General features: G+C 43.6%; 1 protein-coding gene across 4 annotated transcripts in view; it reads left to right on the forward strand.

Annotated features, from left to right (window-relative positions):
* The first annotated feature begins 7,160 nt into the window (after positions 1 to 7,160).
* RBMS2 (RNA binding motif single stranded interacting protein 2) overlaps positions 7,161 to 13,393 on the forward strand; it is a 94,747-nt gene continuing 88,514 nt past the window's right edge. For 3 of the 4 annotated variants that reach the window (XM_023210764.2, XM_023210770.1, XM_023210763.1), the window contains exon 1: positions 7,161 to 7,425. In XM_023210764.2, coding sequence (XP_023066532.1) covers positions 7,360 to 7,425 — 66 coding nt within the window. In that variant the 5' untranslated portion in view covers positions 7,161 to 7,359. The remainder of the gene's footprint in view (positions 7,426 to 13,393) is intronic. The other variant, XM_023210766.1, reaches the window with a different exon arrangement.

Below are 13,393 nucleotides of genomic sequence, written 5' to 3' on the forward strand. Positions count from 1 at the left end.
CTGCACCTCGAAGCATTAAGGCTCGGGCATCTGCACCAAATTTTACAGTCTTTCGCCAGATGAGACCAGTGTCCAGGGTACTGACTCCTCATCTCACTCGGGCTTATGCCAAAGATGTAAAATTTTACCTTCTTTATCTCCCTTCCATCTGATATTCTCTACTTGTAGAGTAGAGGAATGGGGTTAAATCTTAGCATGTAAGGAAGTCCCCCTTTTTTTCTGCCAGATTTGTTTTTATTTCTTGGATGGTAGGACTCAAAGAGAAATGGGAACTGGGGTGTCTTGTATCTAGTGTTTTTTGATTTTGTATTATTTTGTTTCCTTTTTTTTCTAGAGATAAGACATATTCCACCAATTTCCAGGAGACTGAGAATTATGAAAATAATTTATGAATAATCAGGTTGTATGCTTATGGGAGAGAGGGAAGAAATTAAATTGGATGATCCCTGAAACTTTTCGAGGTATGTAGTTTAGCCTGCATGATTCTAGGATAATCTTTTGAATGTAACTAAGATGCCAGTTTTTGGAATTGCTCACTTCAGATCTTCAAATTTGGGTTATATGATACCCAGAGGGATACATGCTGGCAGGCGGTAGAGTAATTAATCGCAATGAAGATAGCATCTGTTGGGTGTTTACCAAGTGTCAGGCACCTTCTTAAGGGCTTTATATGCATTGCCTTATTTCATTTCACTACAATTTTAGGGAGTGGATACTATTTATTATTCCATTTTACAGATGAGAAAAGTAGGGATCAGATATGTGAGGTAATTTCTCCTAGTGCAAAAGTGAAGTATTATCTTCATTTTGCACACGGGTGAATGAGAGATGTTAAGTAACTTGGTCTAAAGTCATATAAGTAGTAACTAACAGTGGTGACAGGATTTTAATTTTCTTTTTGGAGACAGTCTTGCTCTGTCAACTCAGGCTGGAGTGCAGTGGAGCAATCTCAGCTCACTGCAATCTCTGCCTCCCAGGTTCAAGAGATTCTTATACCTCAGCCTCCCAAGTAGCTGGGATTATAGGCGTACACCACACCCAGCTAATTTTTGTATTTTCAGTACAGACAGCGTTTTGCCATGTTGGCCAGGCTGGTCTCAAACTCCTGGCCCAAAGTGATCTGCCCGCCTCGGCCTCCCAAAGTGCTGGGATTACAGGCAAGAGCTACTGTGTCCAGCCTGGTGTCAGGATTTGAACTCAGGTCTGCCTTTTTCTAAAACCCATGGTTTTTAACTGTTTTTAATTTTTTCTTAATTTGATTTTATTTTTTAAACTTTTTATTTTATTACATATTTATTTATGTATTTTTTTAGAAATAGGGTCTCTCTCTGTCGCCCAGGCTGGAGTGTCATGACAGATCACAGTTTACTGCAGCCTTGAACTCCTGGGCTCGAGTAATCCCTCTGTCTCAGCCTCCCCAGTAGCTGGGACTATAGGCGCACACAACCACACTTAGCTAATTTTTTTTTTTTTTTTTTTTTTTTTTTTGAGATGGAGTCTTGCTCATCACCCAGGCTGGAGTGCAGTGGCGTGATCTCAGCTCACTGCAAGCTCTGCCTCCCGGGTTCACGCCATTCTCCTGTCTCAGCCTCCCGAGTAGCTGGGACTACAGGCGCCTGCCAACGCGCCCAGCTAATTTTTTGTATTTTTAGCAGAGATGGGGTTTCACCGTCTTAGCCAGGATGGTCTCGATCTCCTGACCTTGTGATCCACCCGCCTCGGCCTCCCAAAGTGCTGGGATTGCAGGCGTGAGCCACCGCGCCCGGCCTAGCTAATTTTTTTTATTTTAATTTTTTTAGAGACAGAATCTTGCTCTGTTACTGGTATGGTCTTGGAACTCCTGGCCTCAAGCTATCCTCTTGCCTCAGCCTTCTGAGTAGCTGCGATTATGGACACGAGCCATGTGCTTGGCATTAACTATTTAAAACAAATATATATATATATATATATATATATATATATATATATATATATATTTTAATAGAGACGAGGCTCTCACCATGTTGTCCAGCTGGTCTTGGGTTCCTGAGCTCAAGCAATCCAACCACCTTAGCCTCCCAAAGTGCTGGATTACAGACGTGAGCCACTATGCCTGGTCTCTTGCCCCACCACCCTTTTTTTTATAGGGGTGAGGTCTCAACTACTTAAAATTCTAAGGTATAATTAAGCATTAAGGAACGAAAAGTGAGACTATAACACATTAGGAATATTAGAATTGGGTTGGGTACAGTGGCTCATGCCTGTAACCCAGAACTTTGGGAAGTCAAAGTGGGGAGGATCGCTTGAGACCATGAGTTCAAGACCAGCTTGGTCTCGCTTGTTCAAGAACAGCAATGTCACTTCTGGGTATTTACCCAAAAGATTTGAAATCAGTTCATTGAAGAGATGTCTGCATTCCCATGTTTATTGCAGCACTATTTAGAGTAGCCAAGTTATGGAATCAACCTAAGTGTTCATCAACAGATTAATGAATAAAGAAAATATGCTATATATACACAATGGAGTACTATTCAACTTTATTGATTTATTTTTTTTTTGAGACAGGGTCTCACTCTGTCACCCATGCTGGAGTGCAGTGGCGTAATCATTGCTCACTGCAGCCTCCAACTCCTGGACTCAAGTAATCCTCCCACCTTAGCCTTCCAAGTAGCTGGGACCACAGATGTGCACTACCATACCTGGCTAATTTTTTTAATTTTTTGTATAGATGGGGTCTCACTATGTTATCTGGACTAGTCTTGAACTCCTGGGCTCAAGTGATCCTCCCACCTTAGCTTCCCAAAGTGCTGGGATTATAGGTGTGAGCCGCCTCATTCAGCCTAAACTTTAAAAAAGAAGGAAATTCTGTCATTTGTGACAACATGGATGGAATTGGAGAACATTATATTAAGTGAAATAAGCCAGGCACAAAAAGACAAATACTGTAAGTTCTCACTTATACATAGAATCTAAAACAATCAACTCACGGTAGCAGAAAATAGAATGGTGGTTATAGAAAGCTGGGGAACTGGCCGGGCTCGGTGGCTCACGCCTGTAAACCCAACCCTTTGGGAGACTGAGGCGGGTAGATCACGAGACTAGGAGTTCAGGACCAGCCTGGCCAACATAGTGAAACCCTGTCTCTACTAAGAATACAAAAATTAGCCAGGCATGGTGGCATGTGCCTGTAGTCCCAGCTACTCAGGAGGCTGAGGCAGGAGAATCGCTTGAACCTGGGAGGTGGAGGTTGCAGTGAGCCAAGATCGTGCCACTGCCATTGCACTCCAGCTTGGGCAACAGAGTGAGACTACGTCTCAAAAAAAAACCACAAGCCAGGGGATGGAGGAAATGGGGAGATGCTGGTCAAACTGTACAAAATCTTAGGAGGAATAAGATTTTTTTTTTGTGAGCTCTATTGCACGTGTTGTGAAAATTGTTAATAATAGTGTATTATACATTTCAAAATTGCTAAAAGAATAAATTTCACGTGTTCTCACCACAAAAATGATAAGTAGGCTCGGCTTGGTGGCTCCTAGCACTCTAGGAGGCTGAGGCAAGTGGATCACTTGCCTCACTTGAGGTCAGGATTTCGAGACCAGCCTGGCCAACATGATGAAACCTTGTCTCTACTAAAAACACAAAAATTAGCCAGGCGTGGTGGTTGTGCACCTGTAATTCCAGCTACTTGGGAGGCTGAGGCACAAGAATGACTTGAACTCGAGAGGTCGAGATTGCAGTGAGCTGAGATCATGTCACTGCACTCCAGCCTGGGTGACAGAGCAAGACTCTTGTCTAAAAAAAAAAAAAAAAGATAATGAGCCTGGGAGGCAGAGGCTGCAGTGAGCCAAGATCGCGCCACTGTCCTCCAGCCTAGGCGATAAAGCCAGACCCTATCTAAAAAATTATAATAATAGTAAGTATTTGAGGCGATAGATATGTTAATTAGCTTGAATTAATTATTCCACATTATATGTATAAGTCATAACTTCACTTTGGACCCATAAATACATACAATTATGAACTGTCAGTTTACAAACAACAACAGTCAGAAAACCTGCAATGAGATACCACCTCGCACCTATTAGGATGACTATTATAAAAAAAATTCTCGGCTGGGTGCTGTTGCTCATGCCTGTAATCCCAGCACTTTGGGAGGCTGAGGCGGTTGGATTGCCTGAGCTAAGGAGTTTGAGACAGGCCTGGGCAGCACAGTGAAACCCTGTCTCTACTAAAATACAAAAAATTAGCCGGGCTTGGCAGCGTGTGCCTGTAATCCCAGCTACTCAGGAGGCTGAGACAGGAGAATCGCTTGAACCCGGGAGGCAGAGCTTGCAGTGAGTTGAGATCATGCCACTGTACTGCAGCCTGGGCCACAGAGCGAGATTCTGTCTCAAAAACAAAAAAGGCCAGGCGCGGTAGCTCATGCCTATAATCCCAGCACTTTGGGAGGCCTAGGTTGCCGGATCATGAGGTCAAGAGATCAAGACCATCCTGGCCAACATGGTGAAACCCTGTCTCTACTAAAAACACAAAAATTAGCTGGGCGTGGTGTCGCACGCCTGTAGTCCCAGCTACTCAGGAGGCTGAGGCAGGAGAATCGTTTGAACCCGGGAGGCAGAGATTTCAGTGAGCTGAGATTGCACCACTTCACTCCAGCTTGGCGACAAAGTGAGACTCTGTCTCGGGGAAAAAAAACAAAAAGTAGAAAGAAAAATTAGACTTAAAAAAAAAAAGGTTAAATTGGGTTGATTGCCTTTATGAGTCAGGCCTTCAAGAGAAAGGTTTCTGTACCACATTGTTAGGGTAAAGGAGAAGATATCATCCAAGGGCCTAAACAACAAGGATAAATTGGTTGAGAGTCTCTGAGAGCAGAAAAGGGACTTAAAAAATATATATTGGGGCCAGGCTCAGTAGCTCATACCTGTAATCTCAGCACTTTGAGAGGCTGAGGCAGGCGGATCACCTGAGGTCAGCAGTTCGAGACCAGCCTGGCCAACATGGTGAAACCCCGTTTCTACTAAAAGTACAAAAATTAGCCAGGCATGTTGGGGCATGCCTATAGTACCAGGGAGGCTGAGGCAGGAGAATTGCTTGAACCTGGGAGGCAGAGGTTGCAGTGAGCTGAGATACTGCCACTGCACTCTAGCCTGGGCAACAGAGCAAGACTGTGTCTCAAAAAAAAAAAGTATCACTGAGTGACGTCTTCATTTATTTATTTACTGCATTTGGCTGCTGTGTTTCCAATCTCAGTTGCAATTCCCACACTGAGGCTGTCCCACCCTTCCTGTGTCCCTTGAGCTGAGCAGGCACTTCCTGTCCTATTGGAAATGAAAGTTAGAGATTGGGGGTAGGGTATGTATATTTACTCTGCAGAATGCTAATACTGTCTGTTCCATTATCATAGCAAAAAAGTGACAGGGAAACTAGAATAGAGACCAGAACTTCATTTGAGGGAGGGTTTGGGCTTAATATTTGTTATCATAAACCAGACAGGGTTAATTTATATCTCAAGAGAATACTTAGGATGGCAGCAAGGTGGCCTTATGAATGGATTTGAAGGCTTTCATTTTGTATCTCTATTCCACTTGGATTGGTAGGGGTTACTGGATATCATTCTTAAGTTTTTGGTTTCCTTTCTTGTTAAGGTTACTCCTACAAAGACATTCTTTGGAAACTAGTAGAGGTAAGTGTTGCAACTCTATTAGGTTCTTGACTCTGAAATTTATATCCCTTCCTAAGAATTTTGTGTTTTTATTCTGTTTGAAGCATATGCTTTTTAAGTAGTTTTTACTTTGTTTCTTTCTTTTTTTTTTTTTTTGACAGCTCAAAGACAACTCGAAGCAGATATCCCAACTGTGGACATCAATTTAGACATAAATTCCAGGTTTGGTGAGTTACTGTAATTGTTTCAGTTTCATGGATCTTAAAGATGAGGAAATAGTAGGGTAAAGTGTTAAATAAGATAGCCTGCAATTGTTAAAGAAATGCCTAGGCCCCAAGTTTCATGATATAGTCCAGTTTGATAATTCATTAAGTATGAACTCATTCCTTGGAGAATCTGAAATAGGGGTGAGGGCATCAGCCCACTGGTGTGAGCCAAGAGAAACAGATCTAAGGATCTGAAACTAGTTACACCCCATACTCTATTTTGCTTAGCTCTGCTCTTTGGTGTGTTCCTCTGTTTGTTCCTTTGTACATTAAGATCACTGCAAATGGACCCGGTGTGGTGGCTCACGCATGTAATCCCAGCACTTTGGGAGGTTGAGTGGGCAGATCACTTGAGGTCAGGAGTTCCAGACCAGCCTGTCCAACATGGCGAAACCCCATCCCTACTAAACAATACAAAAATCAGCTGGATGTGGTGGTGGGTACCTGTAATCCCAGCTACTCGAGAAGCTGAGACAGGAGAATTGCGGAAGGTGGAGGTTGCAGTGAGCCAGATCCAGGATTGCACCACTGCACTCCAGCCTGGGTGACAGAGTAAAACTTTGTCTAAAAAAAAAAAAAAAAGGCCGGGCGCGGTGGCTCAAGCCTGTAATCCCAGCACTTTGGGAGGCCGAGAAGGGCGGATCACGAGGTCAGGAGATCGAGACCATCCTGGCTAACACGGTGAAACCCCCGTCTCTACTGAAAAATACAAGAAACTAGCCAGGCGACGTGGCGGGCGCCTGTAGTCCCAGCTACTCGGGAGGCTGAGGCAGGAGAATGGCGTGAACCCGGGAGGCGGAGCTTGCAGGAGCTGAGATCCGGCCACTGCACTCCAGCCTGGGCAACAGAGCGAGACTCATGTCTCAAAAAAAAAAAATTCACTGTAAATGTAAAGTAGGGGAAGCCCTGAGCTTATCTCAAACACTCTGTCTCTAACTCTGGTTTTTTTTTTTTTAACGTGTTCTCCAAGGCAATGTCTCAGGAGCCCCTTTAAAATCAAGCTTGAAATCTTATAGCTGAGATCTAAGGGTGGAAATAAAGCCCTTGTTGTCTTTATATGAGAATCAGAACTTGTTCATAGAGGAAAGGGGATACATTTGAAAGGGGTTAGACCTAAGAACTCTGCTTTCTAGCTTTAACTCCTGAGACTGTGAAAAACAAACAAAAAATAACATCTTGGGCATTAGGACCCAGTCGAAGTGCCTCTGCCTCATTCAGACTCTGTTAACTTCTCTCAGTGACGTAAAGGAGCAGCCCGAGCTCATTCTCTGCCCGCAGCCCCCCTTCATCTCTCCCCTCCTGCTCCTTTTCTCCTCCTTTCTCCTCCCCCTCCCTTTTTTCCTCCCTCCCTCTCCCCCTTCCCCTCGCTCCCCTCCTCCCTCCCTCCCCGTCTTTCTTGCCCCCTCCCTTTCTCTCGCTCTCTCTCACTCGTTCCCTAACATTAAAGAGAAAATGCTGCTATCGGTGACTTCCAGGCCCGGGATTTCGACTTTTGGCTACAATAGAAACAACAAGAAGGTAGGGAAAAGCGCTTTTTTGGTATCCAGCTACTTCTTTTTCTGGGAATCTGGCAATGCCCTTGGTTTTTACATTCTTTTTAAAGAGGGGAAGGGGATTTCTCTCTCAAGATTCCTAATTCCTCACCGTGCTTCTCCCTTTTCCACTACTTCTTTCGGCATCTTTTCTCACCTGGTTCTGGAGTTCAAGGAACTTACAGTCTGTGTGAGGCCTGAAAAGACAGGGGAATTAAAAACAAATCAAGCTTGCAAGTTTGTATCCTTATGAAATGAAGTTAGTTTGACTTCCTGCTGATGTATCAGTCTCCACAAGGATAATATGTCATCTCAGACCCTGTCCCCCAGTCCACCCCACCCCCCACAAGATTATTTTATTTGTTGATTAACTGTTTCCATTCTCTCCCCAACCTTCCCTCCTACCCATACCACCAGTAGTATTAGATAGCTGAAATCATAGATAGTCAGTGAAGCCACAACAGTTTATCAAGAGCTGCGTATATTCTTCTAGACTACAGATCCTACCCCACCCAGCCTATAGAGAAGGAGTCTTGAGAGACATCGCACCTTGGGATTAAGGCACAGAGTGCTGTGATACTTTGGATCTTGCATTTGAGCTGATACTTGGAGCTCTGCAGATAGCCAGGCTTTGCAGTGACCCTAGGAGTCTTTATGATTAACCCATGGCTGCCTGAGAGTTGTGCTGTCCTTGGGCAATCTGGGGAGAGATGGACAATCTTGTCCATATTTGACAAGGAATATATTTGGCAGTTTCTGGCATTTCAGGGCACACAGCATACTGATTAGGAGGAATTTCATGCTGTAGCAGGAAGAAGACTCTTTACCCTCTCTTCATGTTATAGCTGTTCTTTTAAGAAAAAAATATGACATAGACATTTAGGGAATCTTTTGCTCATCTAATGGAATGTTGGAGGGTGAGGAACAATTCCTGCTGCTTCCTCATGTACCAATGAGACATTACAGGTAGATTTAAACAAAAGTGTCTGATCAATGCAGTGGGTAAATGTTAGACCCAAAACACTTAGTGTTGATTTATGGGCTTAGTCTATGTGGTACTTATTCTGTTTACATCCTAAAGAAATATGGGTAGAGGGGAGAGGAAATGGGGAGCTATAGGTCAGAGGATACAAAGTAGTAGATATGTAGGATGAACAAATCCTGAGATCCAATGTACAACATGAGGACCATAGTTAATAAAATTGTACTGTATATGGGATTCATGCTAAATAAGCAGACTTTAGCTCCTCTTGCCACAAAGAGAAACAAAAGGGATAACTATTGGGATGATTAATTTACTTTACTACAGTAACCTTTCTACTATCTATATGTATCCCATAACATGTTGTATACCTTAAATATACACAATGAAATTTACTTTAAAAAAGAAATGAGGCTGGGCACGGTGGCTTATGCCTGTAATCCCAGCACTTGGGAGGCCAAGGCGGGTGGATCACTTGAGGTCAGGAGTTCAAGACCAGCCTGGTCAACATGGTGAAACCCCAAATTTGCTGGGCTTGGTGGCACGCACCTGTAATCCCAGCTACTCAGGAGGCTGAAGCAGGAGAATCACTTGAACCTGGGGGACGGAGGTTGCAGTGAGCCAGGATTGTGCCACTGCACTCCAGCCTGGGTGACAGAGCAAGACTCTATCCCAAAAAGAAATGAAATATGAGTTTATACATATTTGTTGGTTATCAATGTATGTTTATATGTACATATGCTGACATCCCTTTATCAAATGTATGTATAGATAATACATTATATATTATACATATATATTTGAAAGGGAAATACTTCAGATGTCTTTATTCTTTTCAAACCTTGTAGAGTACCATGTGAAAATTTCTTTCCTGATTTTTTTCCCTCTTAGTCTCTCAGGTTACCCAGAACTCATTAAAATAAAATGAATTCCCAAAATGAATTGCTTCCCTATTAGAGTTTTCATGTATTTGAAGCTATCTAAAAATCTGTTTTCGTTCTCTACTCCCTCTCCCACCTTGGAGTACAGGAAAAATTTAACTATCTTCTAAATCTAGGATAGTATAAGGGACAAGAGGTATGGTTGTGGGTTTGGGTTGAAATCTCTTCTCTTCCTGATAACTGTAAGGTCTGACAATTCAGGAATTGTTGGGATTGGTAGGGGAGGTTGGGTAGATACGTAATTACTAATTACTAATGTATGTGTCAATTCTTTGGGTTCTTATAGGTCAGTGTTATGTTCAGATATAAGGATGCTGTATCTGTGCATTACTTTGTGGCTATGCATATGACTCCTTTTGTGCCTATATAAGTTTGTGAATGCAGAGAGTTTTCATATTTTTATTTTTACTTTTTTTTTTTTTTGAGATAGAGTCTCGCTCTGTCACCCAGGCTGGAGTGCAGTGGCGTGATCTCAGCTCACTGCAGCCTCCACCTCCCAGGTTCAAGCAATTCTCCTGCCTCAGCCTCCCGAGTAGCTGGAACTACAGGAGTGCCACCACGCCCAGCCAATTCTTTTTGTATTCTTAGTAGAGACAGGGTTTTACCATGTTGGCCATGCTGGTCTCAAACTCCTGACTTCAAGTGATCTGCCTGCCTTGGACTCCCAAAGTGCTGGGATTGCACTTTGAGTTGCCAAGCCCGGCCCACATTTTTATTTATTTATTTATTTATTTATTTATTTATTTATTTATTTGAGACAGAGTCTTGTTCTGTCGCACCCAGGCTGGAGTGCAGTGGCACGATCTTGGGTTCAAGCGATTCTCCTGCCTCAGCTTCCTCAGTAGCTGGGATTACAGGCGCCTGCCACCACACCTGCCTACTTTTTGTATTTTTAGTAGAGACGGGGTTTCACCATGTTAGTCAGGCTGGTCTTGAACTCCTGACCTCAGGTGATCTGCCTGCCTCGGCCTCCCAAAGTGCTGGGATTACAGACGTGAGCCACTGCACCTGGCCCCATATTTTAATTTTTATTTTACTTAATTTTTTTCCTCAACACTAGAAGAGCAGGGAGGGTGTTTTTAAACTACAGCATTATTATGTTGCTCTTTGTCTTGTCAAGTAGGGCTTACTGTGTTTCTCTGTTGTGGAAAGTGTTATAGATGCATTTGCTTATGTAATTTGTGTATTTTCCATACCCAGTTAAATTTTATTTATTTGTTTATTTACTTATTTTGAGACAGAGTCTTACCTTGTCACCCAGGCTGGAGTGCAGTGGCACAATCCTGGCTTCCTGCAACCTCCGTCTCCTGAGTTCAAGCGATTCTCCTGCCTCAACCTCCTGGGACTACAGGTGCGCGCCACCATGCCCAGCTAAATTTTGTAATTTTAGTAGAGACGGGGTTTTGCCATGTTGGTCAGGCTGGTTTCGAACTCCTGGCCTCAAGTGATCTGCCAGCCTCAGGTTCCCAAAGTGCTGGGATTATAGGTGTGAGCCACTGTCTGGCCTATTTATTTATTCATTTATTTTGAGACAGGGTATCACTCTGTAGCTTGGGCTGGAGGGCAGTGCCATGATCTCGGCTTACTACAACCTCCACCTACTGGGCTTAAGTGAGCCTCCCACCTCAGCCAACTTTTATATATAACTTTTTCGTTGTTTGTTTTCGAGACAGTCTCGCTCTGTCGCCCAGGCTGGAGTGCAGTGGGGTGATCTCGGCTCACTGCAACCTCCGCCTCCTGGGTTCAAGCGATTCTTCTGCCTCAGCCTCCTGAGTAGCTGGGATTACAGAGGCCCACTACCACACCTGGCTAATTTTTTATATTTTTGGTAGAGACGGGGTTTCACCATATTGGCCAGGCTGTTCTCAAACTCCTGACCTCAAGTGACCTGCCCACCTCAGCCTCCCAAAGTGCTGGGATTACAGGCGTGAGCCACCACGCCCTACCTATATATAACTTTTATATAAAAGTTACTGTTTCTTACTGAAACTAATAAAAGTTATTCTAAAAATTTAACTTTGACTGGGCTCACTGCTCATGCGTGTAATCCCAGCTTTTTGGGAGGCAGAAGCTGGCAGATGGCTTGAGGTCAGGAGTTCGAGACCAGCCTAGCCAACATGGTGAAACCCTGTAAATACTGAAAATACAAAAATTAGCCGGGTATGGTGGTGCATGCCTATAGTCCCAGCTACTCAGAAGGCTGAGGAAAGAGGATCGCTTGAACCCAGGAGGTGGAGGTTGCAGTGAGCCAAGATTGTGCCACCGCACTGCAGCCTGGGCAACAAAGTGAGACTCCATCTCAAAAATAAATAAATAAATAAAATAAAATAAAAAACATGAAAAGTAGGATTGTTTTATTTTGAAATATATACTTCACTTATCCGGAAAGATGTTTACTGAGGAGCCCATGACAGTCATAATTTTCTTACTCTTTATTGGGGGGTGGTAAATACAGGAATGCAGTCAACAAGTGTGTAATGCCTAATAAAGGCAGACTTTTTTTCTCAGGAAGTAGTGTTAACTTTTTTTCCTTTCTTTGGAATTAAAATAGTTACTGAAGGGGAAAAATGTGGATTTCAAAGAGAGATTCTGCAAGATAATTTTGTGGATTTTTTTTAAACATCAGTTTTAATGCCCTTCAATAACTTGGTTCATTAAAAAAAAAAAAAGGCTGAAGTAAAAAGAGACAGGGTCTCAACACTGTTTCTTCAATGTTTGAAGAAGTTGCCTAAGTAGAGAGATTTGAGTATAGGTGAGATTGAAAGAGGAAATGTTTGGGACTAAAGGAATTCCAAACTTGTAAAGGGCCTAACCACGCCTTTCTTGACATCATCTCCCTGGCATGTGTTATTATAATTTAACTCCTCATAGGATCAACAACCATTTCCTTTGGAAAAAAAGAAAAGGGACTGTGTTTAAGTTAGGATAATTTGCCTTCCCCAACGTACTTTTCATACATTTCTATTTCTTCTCAATGTTAATATATTGAAGACTGATGGGGAGTAGGAGGTGATGAAAGTAAGGCTGACTGGTGGGTACTGCCAGATCCTCACTCTTTGAGAAGCTTGTTACCTGCAATTGTCAAGAGTGTTTACTCAGGAGAGAGAAGTGACAAACAGTACTGTAATCACTTAGTACTTCTAACAGGATAGAGAATTTTCTCTGTGTATGTTTACTACTTTTCCTTTTAGTTTCCATCAAATCAAATGTAATAGGACTAAGAATTAAGAACTTGTCGGTCTACCACCTCTTGACTGGGGCAGCTGTTCTGTTATCAGTGATAAGCTAACTCAGATGGTTAAAGTTTAGTGGTAGGCCGGGCGCGGTGGCTCACACCTGTAATCCCGGCACTTTGGGAGGCCAAAGTGGGTGGATCACCTGAGGTCAGGAGTTTGAGACCAGCCTGACCAACATGGTGAAACCCCGTCTCTACTAAAAATACAAAAAAAAAAAAAATTAGCCAAGCGTGGTGGCGGGCACCTGTAGTCCCAGCTACTCCGGAGGCTGAGGCAGGAGAATCGCTTGAACCTGGGAGGTAGAAGTTGCAGTGAGTGGAGATTGCACCATTGCACTCCAGCCTAGGCGACAGAGCGAGACTCCGTCTCAAAAAAATAAATAGGCTGGGTGCGGTGGCTCACGCCTGTAATCCCAGCTCTTTGGAAGACCAAGGTGGGTGGATCACAAGGTCAAGAGATCGAGACCATCCTGGCCAACATGGTGAAACCCCGTCTTGGCCGGGTGCGGTGGCTCACGCCTGTAATCCCAGCACTTTGGGAGGCTGAGGCGGGTGGATCACGAGGTCAGGAGATCAAGACCATCCTGGGTAACACGGTGAAACCCTGTCTCTGCTAAAAATACAAAAAATTAGCCAGGCGTGGTGGCAGGCACCTGTAGTCCCAGCTACTCGGTAGGCTGAGGCAGGAGAATGGCGTGAACCTGGGAGGCGGAGCTTGCAGTGAACCGAGATCATGCCACTGCACTCCAGCCTGGGCGACAGAGTGAGACTCCATCTCAAAAAAAAAAAAAAAAAA

The sequence above is a fragment of the Piliocolobus tephrosceles genome, chromosome 10 (assembly GCF_002776525.5).
Source record: "Piliocolobus tephrosceles isolate RC106 chromosome 10, ASM277652v3, whole genome shotgun sequence".
Lineage (NCBI taxonomy): Eukaryota > Metazoa > Chordata > Mammalia > Primates > Cercopithecidae > Piliocolobus > Piliocolobus tephrosceles.